General features: G+C 42.4%; 1 protein-coding gene across 2 annotated transcripts in view; it reads left to right on the top strand.

Annotated features, from left to right (window-relative positions):
• LOC144752173 (vascular endothelial growth factor receptor kdr-like) overlaps window positions 1–23,163 on the top strand; it is a 655,129-nt gene that overhangs the window by 500,957 nt on the left and 131,009 nt on the right. Inside the window, exons 17-20 of one of the 2 annotated variants that reach the window (XM_078640102.1) lie at window positions 1,812–1,947; window positions 5,485–5,589; window positions 18,579–18,695; window positions 22,031–22,119. In XM_078640102.1, the coding sequence (XP_078496228.1) occupies window positions 1,812–1,947; window positions 5,485–5,589; window positions 18,579–18,695; window positions 22,031–22,119 (447 nt within the window). The remainder of the gene's footprint in view (window positions 1–1,811; window positions 1,948–5,484; window positions 5,590–18,578; window positions 18,696–22,030; window positions 22,120–23,163) is intronic. The other variant, XM_078640103.1, reaches the window with a different exon arrangement.

Below are 23,163 nucleotides of genomic sequence, written 5' to 3'. Positions count from 1 at the left end.
AGGGAGTCACATGCACGTGCTGTCAGCCATCTTGTGAATGCTGTCTGTGGAGCGAGTCACATGCACGTGCTGTCAGCCATCTTGTGAATGCTGTCTGTAGAGCGAATCACATGCACGTGCTGTCAGCCATCTTGTGAATGCTGTCTGTGGAGCGAGTCACATGCACGTGCTGTCAGCCATCTTGTGAATGCTGTCTGTAGAGCGAGTCACATGCACGTGCTGTCAGCCATCTTGTGAATGCTGTCTTGTTGTCTGTATTGTGGCATGCATCCCCCTTGTAATGTAATGTAAAATAATGTAATGTAAAAAGGATTTGTAGAGTGTGGACTAATCCCCCGTTAGGGGCTCTAGGCGCTGAGTTGGTGCAGAAGGTCTGGCCCATCAGTCAAAGAGCCAGGTCTTGAGTTTCTTGTGGAATGTTGTGAGTGAGGTGGCTGTTCTGATGTCCAGGGGGAGGGCGTTCCAGCAGGAGAGGAACATCCTACTGTGCGTCTGCAAATGCAGGGAATGTTTGCGAGTGACAGTTAGGCAGGATCGGAGGTTGCAGGTTGGCTGGTGGAAGTGGAGATGCCGGTTGAGGTAGGCAGGGCCATTCTGATAGGGTGCTTTGCAGGCGAGGGCGAGTATCTCAAAGTGGCAGCGTTTCTGGATGGGGAGCCACTGGAGTTTGCAGAGGTGAGGAGTGATGTGAGTGCAGCGGAGTAAGTTGAGAACCAGTCTCTCTGGCGATTTGAATGGATTGGAGCTTGTGTGTGAGGTGGGTGGGTATTTCACAGTAGAGTGCATTTCCGTAGTCTAGCCTGCTCATGATCAAAGCCTGGGTGATGGTGTTTTTGGTGTCCTTGGGAAGCCATTTAAAGATATTTCTGAGCATGCAGAGGATGTTGAAGCAGGCTGATGTGACAGCTTTGATTTTGTGTCTCATGGAGAGTTTGGTGTATAGGAGGATGCCCAGGTTTCGAGCCCTGTGGGGGTGGAAGTGAGTCCCAATTCAATAGGCCACCAGGTGGTGTCCCAGTGGGAGTTGTTGGGTACGAAAATCAGGACTTCCGTTTTCTCAGCATTGAGTTTCCGGCAGTGGGTGCACATGTTGATGCGGTCATACGCCATTTGAAGTTGTTTTTGGTGTTGATGGGGTCTTCTGAGAGGGACAGGATGAGCCGCTTATGAGATGATGGTGAGTCTGTGGGAGCCGGCGATCTTTGCATGGGGTGCAAGGTAAATGTTGAAGAGTTGTGGGGCTAAGGGATGACCCCTTTGGGAATCCGCAGACGATGTCTTTGGGTTGGGATGTGAAAGGCGGAAACAATTAGGCGATTTTGCCCTCTGCTGATGATGTTAACAAATGGTTGTACCTAAGCCAAATGAGCATGAATGTGGATACAGGGCAATACAAATATGTTAATGCCAGGTATCAGGTGGGCATGGGTGCTATTTTAACTAGTTCCCCCATCCTCAGCCACACAGATGCACGTACACATATACACACTCTCACACCAGTTTATGTCCATGTGCCACAATCCGACTAGCATTAGGATGTAGAAAAACATTCTTTTAACCTATTGCCCGCATCTACTGCTTGGCTTGGTTTTGCAAAAATCCGCACTCTGCGACATTGGGAGAATAATGGAATCTTTTTATTCTTTGACACACAGGAAATAAGCTAGCCATTCTTCGGCTCTATTGTCCATCCCGGAATCTTTCCCAAGCATAGTCCATTGGTTCAAAAGTCATAGGGATATCTAGTAAGAGGGATTAGTGCATGCTTATGCAACAACCCTTACTTTGTGGCATGTGACTCTTCCTTGTAGCCCATACCAGCAGACATCAAGACTGGCTACCTGTCAATCATAATGGATCCAGACGAAGTACCCCTGGATGAACAATGTGATCGACTCCTATATGACAGCAATAAGTGGGAGTTCCCGCGTGACCGCCTGCGGCTAGGTAAGTGATGCATGGAAACCCATTGTTGAGCTTGATGCCACAGAACCAAAAGGCTGATTCTTAAAGTAAGATATGTCAGGCTGCTTTTACAGTGTGTGGAGGAGGAGCAGCCACCTGTTACCATTGTGTATAAAGGGAGAGGATGTGGTCTCACGGCTAGACTGCCAACTTTGGAGCTGGGAAACCAAGGTTCGATCCTTGGGGTCGACTCCGCATCCTGTGATTCTGGGCAAATCACTTAATCTCCCCGTGATTACCAAAAAAATGAATGTGTCCTTGTGTAACATAACTGGTGCTCATGTAAAGCACTCCAATACCTTCAAGACAAGCTTGTGCTATATAAATCTGCAACAACAAAAAAAGTCTGACAAGCAATTATGTTTGTGTCAAACACAAGAACATTACTGTTTCACCCTAGGATTCAGTCATACTGGTGGAGTGGTGTTTGTGTGTGTGCGTTGTAGTGGTTTGTGTGTATGTGTGTGTGTACACATTATGTTTTAAATGATTTTTCATGCTGTAGCTTTAAGACTCATCTGTTAAAAATGCATGTAGTTTCATAGGAAATTAAACACTTTTGTGGTTTGGTTTGCTTCATCTTTCTAATTACTACATGTTTAAGGAAACTGGATACTGACTGTTAGAAATGGGATTTTTGGCAGGCTAGGGCATGTGCCAAAGACTGTCAGAAACAGCCACTCTAGTCAGGATAAGGGAGTTACACTCCTAAAATAACCCCTGCTCACCCACTTGGTAGCTTAGCACGAGCAGTCAGGTTTATCTTAGAGGCAGTGTGTAAAGCATTTGCACATAACCAACAGTAATACAGGGTAAGAACTACAAAAGGACACCACACCAGTTTAGAAAAATATCCAATATTTTTATACACTTAAGACAAGACCAAAAATGATAAAAATCCACAATAGAGTACTTCAAAATCTTCACTTATCAAAATATGCTTTAAAAATAGTCCTTGTTGTCGCTAGCTCTGTTGGGGACTATCACGACGTCGTGAGCAAACAAATCCAAACAGTTCTGGCTGACCGCAGCGTCGCGGGCAAGCTATGGTGTCGGGAAGACCCACAAACAGTACCTTTTAGAAATGCAGGTCGTCTGTGACTTCTTGTTGAGCTTCCGAAAACACGGCGTCCACAGGCGTCAGTTCCAGAGGTCGGAGCAGAAGTCATCGGGAGCCCCGAAGTCACACATGTTCCAGGTTGATCTCCTCTCTGATGGAGTCAGGAGCGCTGGCGTCAGCAGGCGTTGTGTGCTGGGGTGCGAAGTGCAGCGGTGCGGCATGCGGTGCCCTCAGGTCGCAGTGCGAGCAGCAGCTCAGTGGCGACGTCAGATGGCATCGTCGGTGAGACCAGGGTCACGATGCGAGAGGAAGACGGTGCTAGTCAACGTACTAGCAGGTCACGGTGCAAGCAGCGGTGTCGTCATTGCGGAAGCGCTGTCGTTGGCTGACGAACTGGAGTCGATGGTGCCGGCGTCGGTAGGCCAAGCCTGTGGTGCGGGATGAGGGCGGTGCGTCATGTAACTTTACGAACGGTGGCCTCGAACCTCGGTGCAAGCATGGCTTGGAGCTTCATCATCAGGGAGGCCAAGGCATCGTCTTGAAGCGGGGCAGTGCAGTGCCCACTGGTTGCGGTGCAAAAAATGGCTCAGTGGCGGCATCAGCAGGCATCATCAGAGAGACCAGGGTCGCGGTGCGGCATTGCAGCGGTGCTCTCTGCGGTGCCCAGGCTTCGGCATGAAGCGAGGTATTGCGGAGTGCGGTGTCCACAGGTCACGGTGCGAGCATCGGCTCGGTGGTGGCGTCAGCAGGCGTCGTCGGTGAGACCAGGGTCACGTTGTGGCAGTGCCCTTTGGGATACCGTCAGGACACAGAGTCGGCAGTGGCGTCGTAGTAGTTTTCCTCAGTTGCAGCACAAAACACACAGTCCCCAGTGCTGCGGGCAGAAGAGCTTGAAGTCTTTGTTGTTCCTGAGACGTCTTGAACAGGGGGCAAGCTCTACCTCAAGCCCTTGAAGAAACTCACAAAGTAGATTGCAGAAAGTTCAGTCCAGTCCTTTCACTGCCCCGGACAGAAGCAGCCACTACAGGCCAACAAAGCAAAGCCCACAGTAAAGTGGTAGTCCCTCCTCACAGCTTCTCCAGCTCTTCTTCGTGGCAGTCTTCTTGATCCAAAAGAGTTCTAAAGTTCAGGGGTCTTAGCCCCAGTATTTGTATCCAAAAATCCTTTGATCCTCTAGGCTGAGGGTGTATGTGCCCAGCCAGAACCAGTTCTGCCTTCTCTGGTGTAACTTCCCGGCAGGGGGTGGAGACAGCATTGTCAGAGGCAGACCAGGCCCTTTGAGGTGCAAGGAAATCTCCTCCCTCTTCCCCAATCGCAGCCCAGGTCTATTCAGCCTTTTCCTGACCTTCCTATACTATTGGGAGCCACCCTTGCTTCCTAGCCAGCAGTCGTCCAAAACGCAAACAGGCAATCCACATTCCAGTAGAGGCACACAGGATGACTGAGCAAGAAAATACCTACTTCCTAAAAGTGGTATATTCAAACACAGAATGTAAAAATCACCTTTACTAAAAGATGCATCACTAGATTCTGAGTTCAGGCATACTACATTTTATTTTCCTACCTACCTAGTTGCCAGGGCCAGTTATGTTTATAAGCTGTTATAAACAAACTTCCCATTCTGTCCTATGGGGAACAGGTAGCATTGCAATAGTGAAAAACGAAATAGGCTGTAATTCACTATCAGGACATGCCACATACACCAGGGCATGTCCTACCTTTCACATACACTGCACCCTGCCCACAGGAGTTCCTTGGCCCTACCTTCGGGGTGACTAACATGTAGAAAAGGGAAGGTTTAGGGACTGGCAAGTGTGTTTACTGGTCAAGTCGACATGGCAGTTACAAACTGCGTGCAATGGCAGGTCTGAGTTACCTTTTTAGGGCTACTCATGTGGGTGGCACAATCAGTGCTGCCTGCCCACTAGTAGCATTTGATTCACAGGCCCTGGCACACTCAGTGCACTTTACTAGGGACTAACAAGTAAATCAAATACCCAATCATGGAAACACTAATCCATAACACAATTTACACAGGGAGCATATGCACTTTAGCACTGATTAGCAGTGGTAAAGTGCCCAGAGTCCGAAAACCAACACAAACAAGTCAGGAAAAAATCGGAGGAAGAAGACAAAAGTTTGGGGATAACCCTGCAAAAAGGGCCATGTCCAACACTGACTTACAGAAATCAGAGGCTGAATATGTATATCCTTAGGGGTTACAAATCCCTATGAGTATTGTTGATTAATTGTGAGTGTTGTTTTGGTGGATACACATGGCACCATGAAAAGCCTTCCTCATTAATAAATATTCCAGGTGTACATGGATATGGACAGGAAATGGGTTTGTGGAGGCAGTAATTCTCTGAAGTTGTACAGTACTCTTGATTTACACAATGTTTAACTTTGCCTTTTGGTCTTGGTATTTTGACTGATACTCTTTGGTGTTTTCTCCTTAGGAAAGACACTTGGTCATGGTGCTTTCGGGAAGGTGGTGGAAGCCTCTGCTTTTGGGATCGATAAATGTTCAACCTGCAAAACTGTTGCTGTGAAGATGCTAAAAGGTATATTCATGTTTGACTTTGTGTGTTTATGCTTCTTATTGATAGCATCATAGCGATAAGTTATACTTCTAATTTCGCAATAGTCTTCTCCTATTGTACCACAGAAGACCTACCAGGATCATGGCCCATATTTATTCAGAGGTAGTTTATACACTTTGCCCTGGTCATGTCTTAATACTATCTAGGGCCAACCTCTGCTCAGGGTAGGAAGTTCTCAACTAGACGACTACCAAAGTCTTACTATCATTCCTTTTCAACTAAGATCCATACATAATCCCCTTTTAAGAATCTTAATACTTGTTGTTTTATTTCCTTTTTAACACTTGTCACAGTACCTATTCAGCTTTTTCTCTCAATCAAGTTAGTGGCTTGACACCCAGAACCTTCGTAACGCACACTTTACAACTTGAATAACAAAAACGCCAGAAGGTTAGTCATATCTCTTTCCCTTTTATGATCATGGTGGGACAGCTTTCCCCGCTTTGATTTCCAAATTCTCCTATATACTTTGACAACTCCTTTGCCGAAGTTCTGAGCTGCTTGGTCATAGGTTTCCTACTGCCATAGACAGCTGAGGCACCAATGGGAGAAACCTAAATGTTTTCCGACCTCTGAGTGAATCCGGGGGACTGCAAGTTTGGTAAGGAGGGAACAACCCCAACTTAGGGTGGTAGATCCGCCCAGCCAAAGTCTAAATGGCCCACTAAGTTGCTGAATTTTGATCTTGGATACTTGGATCTCAGTTTAGCTTTGGCAATTGACAAAACAATTGACAAATAATGATGTGATTGTGAACAAAACATTGTGTTTCACTTTGACTCAGATTGCAAATTTGTGTGAAGTAAACCATTGCTCATTCCTGTAATTTGTACTGTCCAAACTTATGCACCCAGTCTTCTTCCATTGCATCCTGATTTCTGTAATTATGACCCCACACACCATACTGTTCTGTGTACTGCAGAAATGGGTTGAGATGGTCGAGCCGCCCTAGATATGTGTTCTGCCTTGTGCACCGGTGGTCCTCTGAAATTTGTTGCTATTGTTTCAAATCCCTTAAAATGTACTGCTACTTTTATTTTGATCATAAATATAAAGATATTATTGCTACGTGACCTAAATTTAGAACTCTTGATCCTACATAAAGAACATGAACTGTGCAGAGCATCAATGTTTCATAGATACCCGTGCGTATATCTTTCTGCCTACTTAAGCCTGAATACACTGAGTATATACCAATCATTGTGTAATAAAAAACACTGTGTGAGTGAGCTGAATATTTTATATCTTGAAAAACTTTATACTGTGCTCCCTAGGGACACATTTTTTCTTTGCCACTTCCTGATTTTCTTTTTTCAAGGTTGAATAATCAAGGTTATTCAGTTTCAGGGCTAGCTTTCTTTCTGTATGAAATGTCCCCAAAGGAACATATCTTACAAAACGTTGATACTATAGATTCCTTGATGGATTGTATGAAATATGTTTTGTGCAGCTGATATGTTACCATAGGTCTCTTATTGAATCATTACATTGTGACCTCTGTAAGATAATGTGAGTGAGAATATGTGTGTATATACTTATGAATATATGTGTGTGCATAAATATAACTACCCAGCGTCCATCGCCACTGAATAATTATAGTTATCATTTTCCTAGGGAATGCTTTTTATGTTTTGCTAATAACTTTAGCACCGCTTGACTAATCTCGGCAACACTATCCAAAAAGTTTCTCTTTCTTACTCAATTTTGAAAAATAGGGGGCTTTTTTAACCTAGGACAAACTTGCTCCCCCAGGAGCAAAGCTCCAGCAGGAGCAATGGTCTGATTGGCTGCCAGCAACATGAAGAAAAATGTTGCCACCAGCCAATACAGGACTCAGGGACGTAGTCACCTGCCCTGCAATTAAAAAAATAATAATAGAAGGAGGCAGGGTAGGGATACTCTGCCCCCTAGGTCCTGTGGGGGTCCCAGAGGCACCCCACCAGCCCCCACCCCCAAAAGAAAGCATCAATTTGTGCCGCAATCCCTGGGAACAGTCCCAGGATTGCAGCAAAAAAAGAAAATGGCCACCCGTCATTACTTATAAATTAATTGGGGAGAGGGAGTGTGAGAGATCACCCTCCTCAAGCCCATTCTGAGCCCCGGTTCCCCCATCAACCTGGGACTGGACACTTTAATTAAAGGGAGGGAGGCGCACAGCCTCCCTCCACAAACCGATGGCTGCCCGGGGACCTCATCCCCCGAAGCCCACTACATTAATTAATGGCAGGGGGCACACTGTCCCCTCCCTAAACCTTATTAGGCTACAACTGCTAGATCCAGAAGTTAAAGGGTGATGGGGCACATGCATCATTGTACGATTTTGCGATTCTTAATTTGCGAAAATTACCGAATCGCAAATTAAGAATTGCAAAATGGTATGCATCATTTTTTTGGCTATTTATTTGCGATTCGGCAAAAATCGCTATTTTTACCGAATTCCAAATAAATAGCGAATTCCTAACGGCATTTTCGCATTTCCCATTGATTCCTATGGGCCAAAAGGCCCATAGGAGTCAATGGGAAGGCATTTCCAAATTCGCAATTTGTTCATGCATTCCCCGGGTGCAGGGGGGGTCCAAAGGACCCCCCCCTGCACCCCTGAAATGTATTTTTAAGTGGATGTTTCACACACACATGTCCTAAGGACATGTGTGTCTGTAACATGCATGTTTAAAAAATGCATTTTTTTGCTTTTTTAAACATTTTCGCAAATTAACACGAGGGTCAACCTCGTGTTAATTTGCACTTCCAATTTCCACATTCGCAATTTTTTGAAAAATGATGCATTGCATTTAAGGAATCGCACAAATGCGATTCCTTAACTGCATTCGCATTTTTTAGAAATGCTAAAAAATGCGAATTGTGCACATAAGTTTGATGCATCCCAAAAATGGTTTTTGCATTCGCAAACGGCCGATTTTTCCGATTCGCACCGTTTGCGAATGCAAAAACCAATGATGCATGTGCCCCGATATCTTGGAGAGATCTAGGGGGACTACACACTAACGCACCTTTCCAACACTTTTGAGGTGAAAATTCGATTTTAAAGATACAGATCTCTAAATTGTCCTCAAAACTGGACTCAATAATAGACACTTTTATTGACTCTTGATATAATTTTTGCATTACTTATATAGGGCACAAGTTATAGGGCCATATGTATCAACAAACTATTTTGCATTTCCTAAATAGCGAATTTTAAGGAATCGCTATTTAGGAATTGCAAAATGGTATGTATGAAAAAAATCTCTATTTTTTAGCGATTCCTTAATATTCCTTATTTGCAAATTTGCATTTTGCAAATTCGCAATTAAGGAATAATTTCCAATGCATTGGAATGATTGCGAAATAATTCTCAAATTGCGAATTCGCAATTTGCTAATCGCAATTTTGAGAATTATTTCAAGGGTTCAGGGGTGTCTCAAAGACACCCTGCTGCACCCCTGAAATGTACATGTGTGTGCATATGGCGCACATACATGCCCTATGGGCATGTGTGTGCATCACACGCCACCTTAAAAAATGCCAAAATATGCATTTTTAGAAGAATTCGCAAGTTACCATCAACTAAAAGTTGGTGGTAATTTGCGAATTCTTAACCATATTTCGCTAGCCAAAAATGCTACATACATAGCATTTAGGGAATCGCAAAATTGTGATTCCCTAAATGCTATGGCAAAATAAGGAATCGCACAACTTTGCAATTCCTTATTTTGGGAATGTTTCATACATCCCAAAACATGCAAAACGGCCGTTTGCGAGTCCCAAAGGCCGAAAGTCTGCGAATTTCGGCCTTTGCGATTCAAAAACGGCTTGATACATATGGCCCATAGTTACTTAAAAATAACTATACCTATAACTGGTGAATGTCAGTAGAATTATTTTTGAAATCAGGATGTTAAGTTGTCACTGAAAGTTTCACCTAACTATAACTTTACATTAAGATTTGTTTTTTTCAGTTAATGTACATTTATAGGCATATATATATTCACTGAAAAAAACAAAGGTTACAGGGACGTTATAGTTAGGCTAAGATTTTACACACACAAAACCATAGAAATTCAGCAGTTATAGTTAACTGAGCTAACTATAACTTACGCTCCCGCAATGCACTGCTTATAACCTCACATATTACATCACTTATGACATTTTCTATGGAAACATACTGCCAGTAAGTCATGTGATCAAGGCCTCGTTAGGCTGAAACGCGTTATGGCGGTTTTGGTGTTGGGCTCTCAATAAAATAGAAACGCACCAGTTTTGAGTTCGCCTCGTCTTTTTTCAGAAGTTGTTGAATACGTCCTTTTATCCACACATATATATATATATATATATATATATATATATATTTATTATATATATATATATATATATATATATATATATATATATATATATATATATATATTACCTACTGGCGCTCGCCAGTAGGTATATATAGTTAGGATTTTTTCTCTATGGGTTTTTTGAAAATTCTATGTCTAATAACTTTGGCGTTTGTGGACGGAATTGGCTGAAATTTTCAGGAAAATGGCACCTTTTGTTTCTGAGCAGCCCCTGAAAATTGGGGGGGGGGGGGTTCGTCCAGGGGGGGTCGAGAAAAAAGGGGGGTCCCAAAACGTGTTTTTAACATTGAGTTTTCCATAGGGCGGTTGGCCTCACTTTTAGCCCGAACGGCTGAATGGATTTGCACGAAACTTGGCAAAATTGTAGGGACTGGTAGCCCGATGTGCCTTTTGTAGGTCTCAATATATGTGCTCCAGTGGATTTTGAGAAATTAACGTTTAAAAAAAGATATATATCTGTAACAGCGGACCGGGCAGCGCTCCGGTTCGCGTACTTTTCGCGCAACGGAGCTTTGTGAAGCGAAGCTGATTGGTTCTCCGGCGTCTGTCAACATTCCAAACAGTCCGTAGCGGCCGCCATCTTGTCTCTCGGTAGGATCGAGAGACAAGAGGAGGCGAAAGGGAAGGGGCAAATGACGATAAGGGGGCATAGTAGATCCTCCCTGACCTCTTAGGTTTGATGTACCATTTTGCCAAGTTTGGTGTAATTCCGTTCAGCCATTCAGGCTGTAGACGTATCTAAATGTCAATAATCGAACGGCTGAATGGATTTGCACGAAACTTGGCAAAATATTAGGGACTGGTAGCCCGATGTGTCTTTGCTAGATCTCAATATATGTGCTCCAGTGGATTTTGAGAAATTAACGTTCAAAAAAAGATATATATCTGTAACAGCGCTCCGCTTCGCGTACTTTTCGCGTTACGGAGCTTTGCGAAGCTGATGGGTTCTCCGGCGTCTGTCAACATTCCAAACAGTCCGTAGCGGCCGCCATCTTGTCTCTCGGTAGGATCGAGAGACAAGAGGAGGCCAAAGCGAAGGGGGAAATGACCATAAGGGGGCATAGTAGATCCTTCCTGACCTCTTAGGTTTGATGTACCATTTTGCCAAGTTTGGTGTAATTCCGTTCAGCCATTCAGGCTGTAGACGTATGTAAATGTCCTATGGAAAATTGCATGGGGAAAACACATTTGAAAGTGTTGAAATTTAGAACCAATTAAAATGTTACTTTGGTTTTGTATTTGTGTGTGATGAAAGTTAATTGGTTATGTATATATGTCAAATGAGAGGAAACCACAGCCATTTTGTGATACTACTGTCTGAGGTACATTTGTGAGGAATTTTTGGTGGTGAATTTCTGGTGTTTGATTTACACAGTACTAACACTTCTCCTACTTTTAAAAAGGTGAGTTGTTAATTTCTAAGGGGAACTATGTTGTACACTTGAAGATAATTTGAAAAATGTTTTCTGTTATTTATTTGCAGTCCTTCTGTTATACTAAATACTTGATAAAGTTAGTTTTATATTATGTATTACTAAAAACGATAAATGAAAGTGATTATTTTTTTCTGCAATTTACAGCAAGCAATTTCAAAATAAAATGGCTCACAATGAAGAGACCGTGGCAATTTCTTTGTAAGGGGAACTATGTTGTACACTTGAAGATAATTTGAAAAAAAATGTCTGTTATTTATTTGCAGTCCTTCTGTTATACTAAATACTTGATAAAGTTAGTTTTATATTATGTATTACTAAAAACGATAAATGAAAGTGATTATTTTTTTCTGCAATTTACAGCAAGCAATTTCAAAATAAAATGGCTCACAATGAAGAGACCGTGGCAATTTCTTTTGAATTGTCCACTACATTGATTGAAATTGAGAGCACCAATAATGAAATATTGTCACAAGGAGGAGATGACTTGTATGATTCCATTAGATTGATTGAAATGGACAGCACCAATAATGAAATATTGTCACAAGGAGGAGATGACTTGAATGATTCCACTACATTGATTGACATTGAGAGCACCAATAATGAAATATTGTCACAAGGAGGAGATGACTTGTATGATTCCATTAGATTGATTGAAATGGACAGCACCAATAATGAAATATTGTCACAAGGAGGAGATGACTTGAATGATTCCACTACATTGATTGAAATTGAGAGCACCAATAATGAAATATTGTCACGAGGAGATGACTTGAATGATTCCACTACATTGATTGAAATTGACAGCACCAATAATGAAATATTGTCACAAGGAGGAGATGACTTGAATGATTCCACTACATTGATTGAAATTGACAGCACCAATAATGAAATATTGTCACAAGGAGGAGATGACTTGAATGATTTTTTTGATCAATCTGTTGATGGCGAATTTATCGAATGTTTGGAGACCATAGAGTTACAAGAATCATCATTGCAGACTTTTCATGAGGAAATTGCTGATGAGGACATGTTACTAGTTCTTTCAAATTTAGAAAATTCTGAAGAATAAATTTATATTTAGAAATCAAAAATTGTTTGAGACATTATTCATTTTTATTTTTAATTTATGAGGTTGTAGCGAAGTGATTGTAGTATAAAATGAGACTTATAGTATAGAGTGCAACATTTTTATGTTACATGGTAAGTTTACTCATATTTACTTCCCTTCTGCCACTATATTATCTCCAATGTGTATTTGACATCTCTTCTTCATCTCCGGCCTCCTTTCTCTCACTGTGTGTCTCCGATGCATCTTATCGCTGCTATTTTGTGTAATTACAGAAGAGAGTAAAATAAAATAGTTCGGAACGTGAAAAGGGGGCAAAGTAGAGTACCCCTCACCCCCTAGGCCTTTTCAGGCGGTCCCAAAAGGATCAGTTTCTGCTTTCCTGAGAGATTATGGTATGAGTTCCATATACCACAATAATTTGCATTACAACATGCAAGATATCTATCTCCTATTACCAACTTTTGGAGATATTCGCGCTAAGCGCGAATATCTCCAAAAAGTAACACCTGCCCTGAGCAGTTCTTAGCCATGTTATCCAATGGGAGGTGGATAACATGGCTAAGAGCATTAGCTCGGTAATGCATGAATATCGCTGACTTTTTAGCGATATTCATGCATTGCGGCCGTTTATTATCGCATTTGCGATAAACCTTGATAATAGCAAGGTTTATCTTCGATAATTTCTGACGATGCTTAGCGGTAAGAAATTCGTTGGTAAGCATCGTTAGCGATAAATATCGCTTAACTTTGGTAATATGCACCAACGTCTGTTAACGTTTGATTCGAAGGAAATGAGGAAGTGTTGAAAAACATTGTCTGCGCCATCTTGCCTTTTTTGAAATGCCACACTTTTGTCGTGCACGGCAGCCATTTTAGATGCCTTGACCAGACCCACTCTCTGCACGCTGTCGATTCGTAGCATGGCTCCCCACCCTCGCAAGCATCTTCCCCAGGCACTGGTCACCCCCGCTCTCTGTCTTATGCATCGGCAATAAACCTCCCCCCATCTGCGCTGCTCTTCCCTGAGAATCACACTCTGTGCCCGCCCGACACCTCCTTTCGCCCTATTCACTACCGCACCCTCTGACACTCCTCTTCCTCTGTGTCCGATTGTCCAGGCTATCAGCTAGCCCTGCAGATGTAGTTTATGGCTCCAGCTGTAAAGAATCACCCCTCTTCAAAGGAGTTATAGTAGATCAAGGCCCACACCCGATGAGATCCGTCACACCACACGTGTTCCTACTATCTGAAAACCATCCTGTATTGTGATTGGGGAGGGGACCGAGCCTGAAGCGGAAGATTCCAGGAATGACTCTTTGTACATCAAAGTTTTTACAATTATGTGTCACATTAAAAATATATAGCACTCCAACAAAGTAGTAGGAATATAAAACTTTAATAACATATAAATATATACAACAAAACAAAAACAGTAAAAACATTTAAACAACGAAGAGACCGTGGCAATTTCTTTTGAATTCCTGATGAGGACATGTTACTAGTTCTTTCAAATTATGAAAATTCAGAAGATGTTGCCTGGGGGTGGGTCGTCAGTAGCAGTCTGTTGTGCGAATAGTTCCAAGGCAGCAGAACGCGCTGAAATCTAGATGGCACGAAAGTGATGTCTAGTAAGTTGCCGCCCAGCAAATAACGGCGTGGGGCGCCGCGGGGGTGAGTGAGTCCAGTAGGCACCACAGCTATTCTTACCGGCATTGCAGAATTACTGCTGGGGACAATGCCTGTGCTGTAGCAGGGTCACAGCAGAAACAAAAAGGATTCTGTTGAAGATGTTGTTGGTTTTCAATTTGAAAACAGTTCTGGTGTCAACTGCTATGCTAATGTAGTGGTTAATGTTTTGTTTTCTCTAGAAAATGTAAAAGAGGGGGAGGCAGTCCAAAGTTCCGTTAAAAGGGCAAAGGAAAGGATCGGTGGTTTGAACTATCAGTCAAAAAGGGGAGGGGGTGCAACAATTTTTCCTACCGGGTCACACTGTGCTTTCACCGGAACTGAGGTCTGCAGGATTCTAGTAATTCAAAGTGAGGCTGGCGCCAGCATGGGAGCGCCGACGTCCCGCGGATACAGTTTCGTCACTCCACGGGCGATCATGGCAGTCATTCCCCATCGGGGGTCGGAGACTCCCGCGGCTCCTCTAGAATCTTCAAGGTCGTGGAGGACTACGGTGGTGGAGTCAACCAGTGACCGGGCCATTTCTTTATGCTGGGCCCGCTCTTGCCAGGTCGACCGCCATTTTGAGAGTTCGGTAGCTACTGGCGATCGCGGGGTCAAATGAGCGGACGGGCTCCACCGTGCCGGGCGAGACGTTGCAGCATGGCCACAGTGGAAGAACCCTTTTCCGGGCGCCTGGAGCGCTGAGGGTGCAGCTGGGAAGCCTCCACCTGGGGAGGCGGGAGAGGCCTGTTCGCACCGTCTCTCCCTCCCAGTGCACCCCACGGTGTCTCGCTTGAGATTTGTTATGGCCGGACCAGGCGATGAGGACGAGGGGGGGGGGGGGTCGGAGGCATGTGCAAGACATCCCCCCCCAGTGTTGTCGCAGCCATTATTCAAGAAAGAAGAAGTGTCCCGTCCGTCTTCGGGCCGGGCTTCCGGTGGATGTCGGCCGGACGCCCCTGGCTCTGGCCCCATGAACGGGTTCCTTGGTTTATCGGCTGCAGCCGGATCCCGTCGGCCTCGGCCCCCCGACCGTTGGTGGCCGGACCGGAAGAGCATGTGGCGGGACTACCTGAAACTGTCAAGGGCCACCGCGGCCGGACTGGGAGAGAGAGGGGAGGGTCGAGGAGATATTCCCCCCCCTGCAACTCTTCAGCGTTGTAAAGGCAATCCCCTGGCCGGGTCCCGCTGGCCTCGGCCTCTCCTCCGGCTACACCCTACGTTAGGATCTCCTGGCCGAGGCGTGGCAGCAGGACCCGCCTTATATGGGCTGCTCCCGGCTGGGCGTAGCCGCAACCCTGCCCCACCTTGGAAGTTTCCAGAGTGGGGGCGGATGTTCTACTGACTTGCATTTTCCCTAGTCTATCGATTTTTTTGGCGTGGCAGGCGGTGGGACAGCGAGCGGTGATTTGGTTTCTCTTACTGTTTTTCTGGTCTCTCACCACTGGCATATTTTAACGTTTTCTTGTTTCTAGGACATTAATAGGTTTTATCATTACGTTATGTTATCGTTTCTTTGTTCGTTGTTTAATAAAAGTTCATGTTCATCAGTGGCCTACTGATTTTCGTTTTCCTATTCTTTTCTTTCCAGGTTGTTTCATGCTAAAGTTTCTGTTAACAGGATACAGTGATCACTTCGTTATTATTGCATATGTCCTTTTCAGTAGGGGTGCTCTCTGGTCGGGCCAGATGACGTATCTCTAGTAAATGGTCCGGGTGAAACAGGTGCATCAATCAGTGGGGAGTAGATAGGCATGACAGATTACAACGGGGGAGAAAGGTCCGCATTACGTACCCTTTCACTATTTGCAAAGATTTTCCTACGTATATTTGCAAACAGGGAATACCTCCAAAAAGAACCAATTCCCAAACAGTCAATGTTTGGGGAAACAATCAATCAATGAGGAACGAAATAGGCACGACGTGTTAAAGGTTTGCGTTACCTACCCTTCACTATCTGCAAAGGGAGAGAGAATATTCCTATTCTTCCTCGTTTGCAGACAGAGAAGATTCTTAAGAGAACCAACTTCGAACAATTCAATGCTCGATTCAAACAATCAACAAGGGGTACTGTGAACACAAATGAACGCCGCTTATGTACATACACATTGGTATTATCAACAGGTTGTTCCTAATGTTTCTATTTTAGGGAGGTCAAAAAGAGATCCCATTAGTGGCCTACTGATTTTGCTCGATTCCTTTTGTTTTTTTACACGATTTTTCGCTATCTGCAAAGACTAAACAGAGTAATGCGACTCTGTGCTTGTTTGTAAATAGAGAATGAACCAAAGAGAACAATCAATCAAATGGAGAGAGAAGCAGGCACGACGGATTACAACGGGGGCAAAGGCCTGCGTTAACTACCCTTCACTATCTGCAAAGAGAGAGTACTCCTAATAGAAATGAGGGGTGGGGGGCAGCATTCAAAGCAGATCAGTGTGCATAAACACGAAAATGTTTTTACTTACCACGTACTTGACATTTGACAGCTTATGATATTTGCTATTAAAAAACCATTGAAATTCACTGAAAAAACCATAGGTTATAGACCATATATAGTTAGGAATTAGCATTTAAAAAACCTTATTTTACTCACACAAAACCATTGAAATTCCATATATAGTTAGTTGCACTAACTATATATCGCGCACCCGCAATCCACTGCTGATCATGTCACATATTACATCATTCATGACATGGTCAGTGACATCACTGATGACATCACTGATGACATCTCAAATGACATCACTGATGACATCACTGATGACATCTCATTTGACATCATTCTTGTGCTAATACGATAAACCTCTTCAGACTCTAATATAACCTTAGATACACTCAGTGTATACAGACACTCACACACTGCCACTCATCCATGGAGTTACTCACACACCCAGTCAGTCATGCAAAGAAACAATCTCACCTCCATTTCTTCAACTATACAGTTAAACACACCTTACTTATTGAAACATATACTAACACATATTTACTCTCTTATACAATCCCTGATACAAGTTCACAATGATCGATACAACCACTCACTCATTCAGTGGCTCTCATGCACAGTTATTTATATATGCCAACTCTCACATGTACTGTGTTTTACATATGTACTTACTATGACATGTAGCATTGAGATATCCATTCACTGATCAATACACTCATGCACACAGTCAACTGCCCATGTAGCTGTTTCCACATGCACTCTTGAACTCATACACCTAGTGAATAAACTGCTCACACATCTATGCATAGAGTCACACACCTTCCAGCCACCCCCACACAAACTCAATCTCCCATAGAAATACTTGGGCAACCAATTAATAACACATATAGCCTCTCGTATAGCTAATGATCAACAGATGCAGCAGTTTACATCACAACAGACATAATGATGCACAAATTAAGACAGTTTAGTCACTAACCCATGCATTCAGTGAGACACATTTAATCACTCACTCATACAGTCAGTCACGCACCTACTAAATCCTTCATCCAGACACTTATACATCCACTCATTCTTCAATATGTAAGACATATTTTAACTTTACAGAAACATACAGTCACTGGATGTTGTCATCAGTGATGTCATCAGTGATGTCATTTGAGATGTCATCAGTGATGTCATCAGTGATGTCACTGACCATGTCATGAATGATGTAATATGTGACATGATCAGCAGTGGATTGCGGGTGCGCGATATATAGTTAGTGCAACTAACTATATATGGAATTTCAATGGTTTTGTGTGAGTAAAATAAGGTTTTTTAAATGCTAATTCCTAACTATATATGGTCTATAACCTATGGTTTTTTCAGTGAATATATATATGTATATGTTTGCAGTAGAGCATGCATAGCAATAGGAGACTGTTCCTCGTTATGTGGGTTTTCAAATGTTTTAATCCAAAAATAGTTTGTTTGACCCTCTGCACAGCTTATCTCCACATCATGGTGGACGTGAAGCACAATTGTAAATCAACGCTTCATGAAAGTCAGTGCTTTTCCAGTGTGCAGAGAGTGTGTGCGTGCATACCTGCATGTGTGAGCATGCAATAATCTTATTCCCATTGCAGCTTTTTTCCTCTGAATCTCGCATTTCTTTATTAAAAGGACTCTCCAAGGTACTCTTTGAGGTAAGTTCAAAGTGACTGCAGCTATCAAAACACACTGTACATACAGAAATCCAGTAACAGAAATGTGACATATGCCTGAGACGTTGTTAGATTGTTAGATTGAGTATATTGTCTTAAAACCTGTGAAGTATTTGTCAGTACACAAATGCCTGACAGATTTTAATTCTAATATGTTAAATTGACAAAGCCGATAACAGTCACTATTGTTAGATTTTTTTTTGCCTCGTCCTGCACCTTCTAACAAGGTTTGCAGGTCTTCTATCTCTATAGCAAGTGATCGCTCCTCTTTCTTTTAAGTAGAATGTGCCACTGCCAATGAGTGCAAAGCTCTGATGTCTGAGCTGAAGATTCTCATCCACATTGGGCACCATCTGAACGTGGTCAACCTGCTGGGAGCCTGCACCAAACCTGGAGGTAAGAGATGGCTGTTCTACGGTCTGCACGTATGAACAGAATGGAACATCAAGATACGCAATCCCCCGCTAGTGAAGGAAGCACTTTGAGATCCTGTTCTGCCATAGAACACAACTAATGTTGGTACTCTGTATTGAGGATTATGTGTGAGGTTAAATTAGACCTATGAAGACAATAGATTACAGTTGGTCTAAAATATTCAACAGTTGTGCACAGTTGGAACAGAGTATGGCACGCACATGATGCCCGGAAATCACTTCTGATCTGAAACTCTGGCTTAGGTCTCCGCCATACTTGGGGTATGACAAAAACTGGGAATGGAGAATTATATCAGGCACAAGAATGAGTGGGATATGGAACCATTGAGTGAGAATGATGTGGTGTTGAAGGTGGAGATTAAAAGTAAATGCGGACTGAAGAGCAGTGAGAATGAAAACGAAAAGAATCCGAAGGTGGAGAGTCTAACTTGTGTCTGAGTTAGTAATATGAGGAGGGGGAAGAAATGCTGATATTAAGAAAAGTTTGATAGCAGATAATAAATTAGAATTTAGTCCAGGAGGGACCAAATCAGGTAGATTTGTATGATAGCTATGTTCTATGTAAATGAGCTTTATTTATAACTTAAGTATTTAAATACGAACGATGTACACATCCTTAAAGCTGGCTTGGATCTGACCATCTACATCCTACGATGGAGGAACCTGGTAGACAGTGTACAGGCAGTATCGAAGTAGCATTCTTAGCAGTGCTTAATTTGTAAACTAAAAATGTCATGAGGTTGAAAGTGTTTGTTTAGAGCCGGCCGCTGGCCCTGCTGAATGTCAGGGTTGTGGTATACCAAAGCCGCAGAGTCTTGATTTCACTACATACCTCTATATCACACCAGACTAGTAGCCCTATGTTTGCAGCTCACTCTTGCAGAATCATTTTCCTCCCTGAATTCTCCTTTTATCACTATATCCTATCTTTCTCAATTTCTGCCTTTCTCTCTCTTGTCCTGAGCAAAAATAATGAGAAATAAGTTAAAGTCCTCACAAATGGGTGCAGGTGCCAACCACCTGCAAGCACCAGCAAAAAATAAGCACTCACTGTCATCATGACTGATAGTGCATATTAGTGGAGATGTGTATTTGTGGTGTTAAGCTGTATTATATTGTTCTGTATTGTGTGTATTAGGTCCGTATTAAAACTACAAGTGTCAGCTGATGTGGACATTTATGTGTACATTAGGTTGAAGATCAGTGGATTAGGTTGATTTCACATAATAGCGCTAATAAATGCTTTGACGGAGAAATGTACAAAATACTATAAAAATAACCAGATATCAGAATTTTCTTTTGGTGTCTGAACAGACAACTTCTTGCAAAACGACATCCCTGTATACTATTCCAGTCATGCATGTTCCACTAGTCTTCGCCTGTAAGACTAGGATGTGTAGATTATTGAAATCATTTGATAGGTTCTCTGTGGTTATATTGGGGGACATATTAAACTAAATAATATGCAATGTGAACAATTTACTGTTGAACTTCAGAAGGGTTCAAAAAGAAATCTATATTATCCTGATCAAATGTTGGGTTATGAGGTCATTTTTAGATCTGCTAAAAACTGTAATGTAACAGGAGTTTGGGAGGAGAGGTTTAAAAATGTTTTTTTTACATAATGGATAGTGTCATTAAAGGGAATTAAGTACAGGATTGTACTGAGAAAGTGACACATTCTAAAATACATGAGGTCAGACATGTGCCTTTAGAGAATGAGAGCATATTTACAAAAATGAAATTAACAGGTTTGATTAGGAAGGGGTAATTGAGAGTCCTTAACTCACCCTTATCGTTTTGGCCTCCAAGGCCAACAGTAAATTAAGGCTTTTCTCTTGATGGCATAGATCAGGGTGGTGTAGGTGTCACAAAGGTTCATATTTAGAACACAAAACCTTCTGTGTGTTGGTTTGCATAATGTAGAAGTCTTAGGTGAAAGCCAGCTTACATCTCTCGATGGATGCGGCATAGAAGAGGAGATTGTCTTTTTGTTGCCTGTTTTCCTGCTGTCTACATACTAATTGATCAGTATTGAAGGATATTTAATTGGAAAGTATTTTTGGTTTTTCTCATTCCATTATTAGTTGGGAGACAGTTGCTAGGTAGATGTTATGCACTAGACAGGGGTTTTGGGTAAAAAGGACCATGGATGGTATGGGTGGAATTACAAAACAAATCTGAATGTAAATGGTGTGAGACAGATAAGCTGTGAAATGAATGATTTGAAGAATACCAAAAACAAGCAAACATCGAATTGCAGTACACAACCGACCATTAAAATGGGTAGATACCTCCTAACTTGAAGCTTATTTACATAATTGACATAGTTACATAGATGTGAAGCCTTCATCAGGGAATTGCGCTGACAGCACAGCAAAGTGTAATTTCATATGTTTCGGACATCACCAGCTCCCCTTCTAGTGGGTCTGTTCAGAATTGCCTCCAAATACATTGACTCCAAATTGTGTTTCAATTAATCTTATTTTGTGGTGTGCTCCAAACCTGCAGAGTCCACTTCTGATCATGGATTTACTGTACTTGCAGTCAAAAGGGCTATTATGAAGAGAGTTTGGTGAAAATGATTAATGCTACAGTGAGGAAGTACAACAATGAGGAGCACTAAATGATGAATTCATAAGGATAGTTTTCGTATTTTATATTAGATTGAAAATATTGAATAACACAGCCTAAAGATGCCATACAGATGAAAATATGGCCTCAACTCAAACCCTTACATTTGACCTAACGCTAACCGAAACGTTAAACCTACATCAATCACAACATCTGTACATACCTCTAATCCTACCTTAATACCTGCCTGTACCTCTACATCCATCTCTACAATTATCTTTACTCCTGCTTAGACCATTGCACCAGAGCTCTAAGGCTTCTCATGTCCATGCACAAGTTACTCATCGATTCCTCTTGTTTGCTTTCCATTCTTAGTCATGGGGGTCCTAAGTAGCCTATTTGAGGACTACAAGCATCATAATGCAAAATAAAATCTGCATTATATTACTTAATGACATGTGGACCGTTAACATTTGAAAAATGTTCTAAACCTTCCTCTGCACATCGTTTTGTCTTCTCAGCTAACTTTATTTAACAATTACTTCTTTTCATTTTTAAAATTATTATTTTGCTATTTCTTTATTATGGTTTCTATATTCAACTAATACCACAATTCAATAAATGGTCCAGGATGAACCGAATTTGTCCAATGAACTGGCACTGATTGAGCAACTTAAGTTTGACAATATGATTTATATAATCCCCTCTCTCTCCCTTATACAGGCCCTTTAATGGTTATAGTTGAATACTGTAAATATGGCAATCTCTCCAACTATCTGAGAAGCAAGCGAGGAGATTTTATTACATACAAGGTAAGATTATTGCATGCCACTACCCTGTTTGTATGTCCTTGGGGCAATCCTAGTTTTTCAAATGCTCCCATTTGGAGGTTGTCATTTCTATATGGTCAATCATGAATGACTGTAGTTATTCTGTCGTATTGACGGTTAAAGACAAACACCACAGTTCCAGTGAAGTGTTCGGCTACAAATAAGTAATCAAATCAAGGTATTTCCACCGTTATGGCATCAGTATATGAATCAATGAGCCTGAAACAAGCCAAAGACCTACATAGCGAATGCATTCAAATTCAATCCGCGCATATCATAGTATAAAGTATGTCCCACTGGTGTGGGTGTGGTAACTTAGGGCACCTATGTGATAAGTGAGATCAATACAAAGAATAAATGTATTAAACTGCAAGATATTGTGGTCAAAGGGACAGTGCAACAAAGTCTAGTTTGTTACATGGAGAAGCCTGGTCTTAGGACCAGACGTACGACCAAAGCATTTTGCGGAGCCCAAATTGCGATGAAATGCGAGTCACAATTTGCGAGTTGCAAAATGCTATGTACAACAGCGTCTGAGACGCTGTTTGCAATTCCCAATGGGGTCGCAAATTGCATGCGTCATGAATTTTAATGAGGCTGTCACAATTTGTGACTCCATTGGGAATGGCTGGCACTCCCAGGGATGATGGCCATGTCTGGGACTGCTTTTAAGTAAAGCAGTTTAAAAAAAAAAATGTGTCCCGTTTTCCTTAAAGGAAAACGGGATGCATTTAAAAAAGAAAAATGAAACATTTTATTTTTTAAGGGCAGGTAGGGGTCCCTGGGGCCAGCCCTTTAAAAAATATTTGTACCTGGGGGCGTGGCTTGCGCGCCGCTGCGTGATGGCGGATGGCGCTTGAGCTCCCGGGCAACAGTGGCTATCAGGATCATTTTGGCTCCCCATAGAAGGCGTATTTTGTCCAGAACCGGCATTTTCGACTTCGGATTATGCCGTGCTCATTTTGACAGGCTTACTTTTCTTACACAACGGGAGGAACCTGTCTTTTCGCTGGTTTGAAGCCTTGC

This window comes from Lissotriton helveticus, chromosome 4_2, assembly GCF_964261635.1.
Source record: "Lissotriton helveticus chromosome 4_2, aLisHel1.1, whole genome shotgun sequence".
Lineage (NCBI taxonomy): Eukaryota > Metazoa > Chordata > Amphibia > Caudata > Salamandridae > Lissotriton > Lissotriton helveticus.
This window is presented reverse-complemented; position numbering and strand designations above follow the sequence as displayed.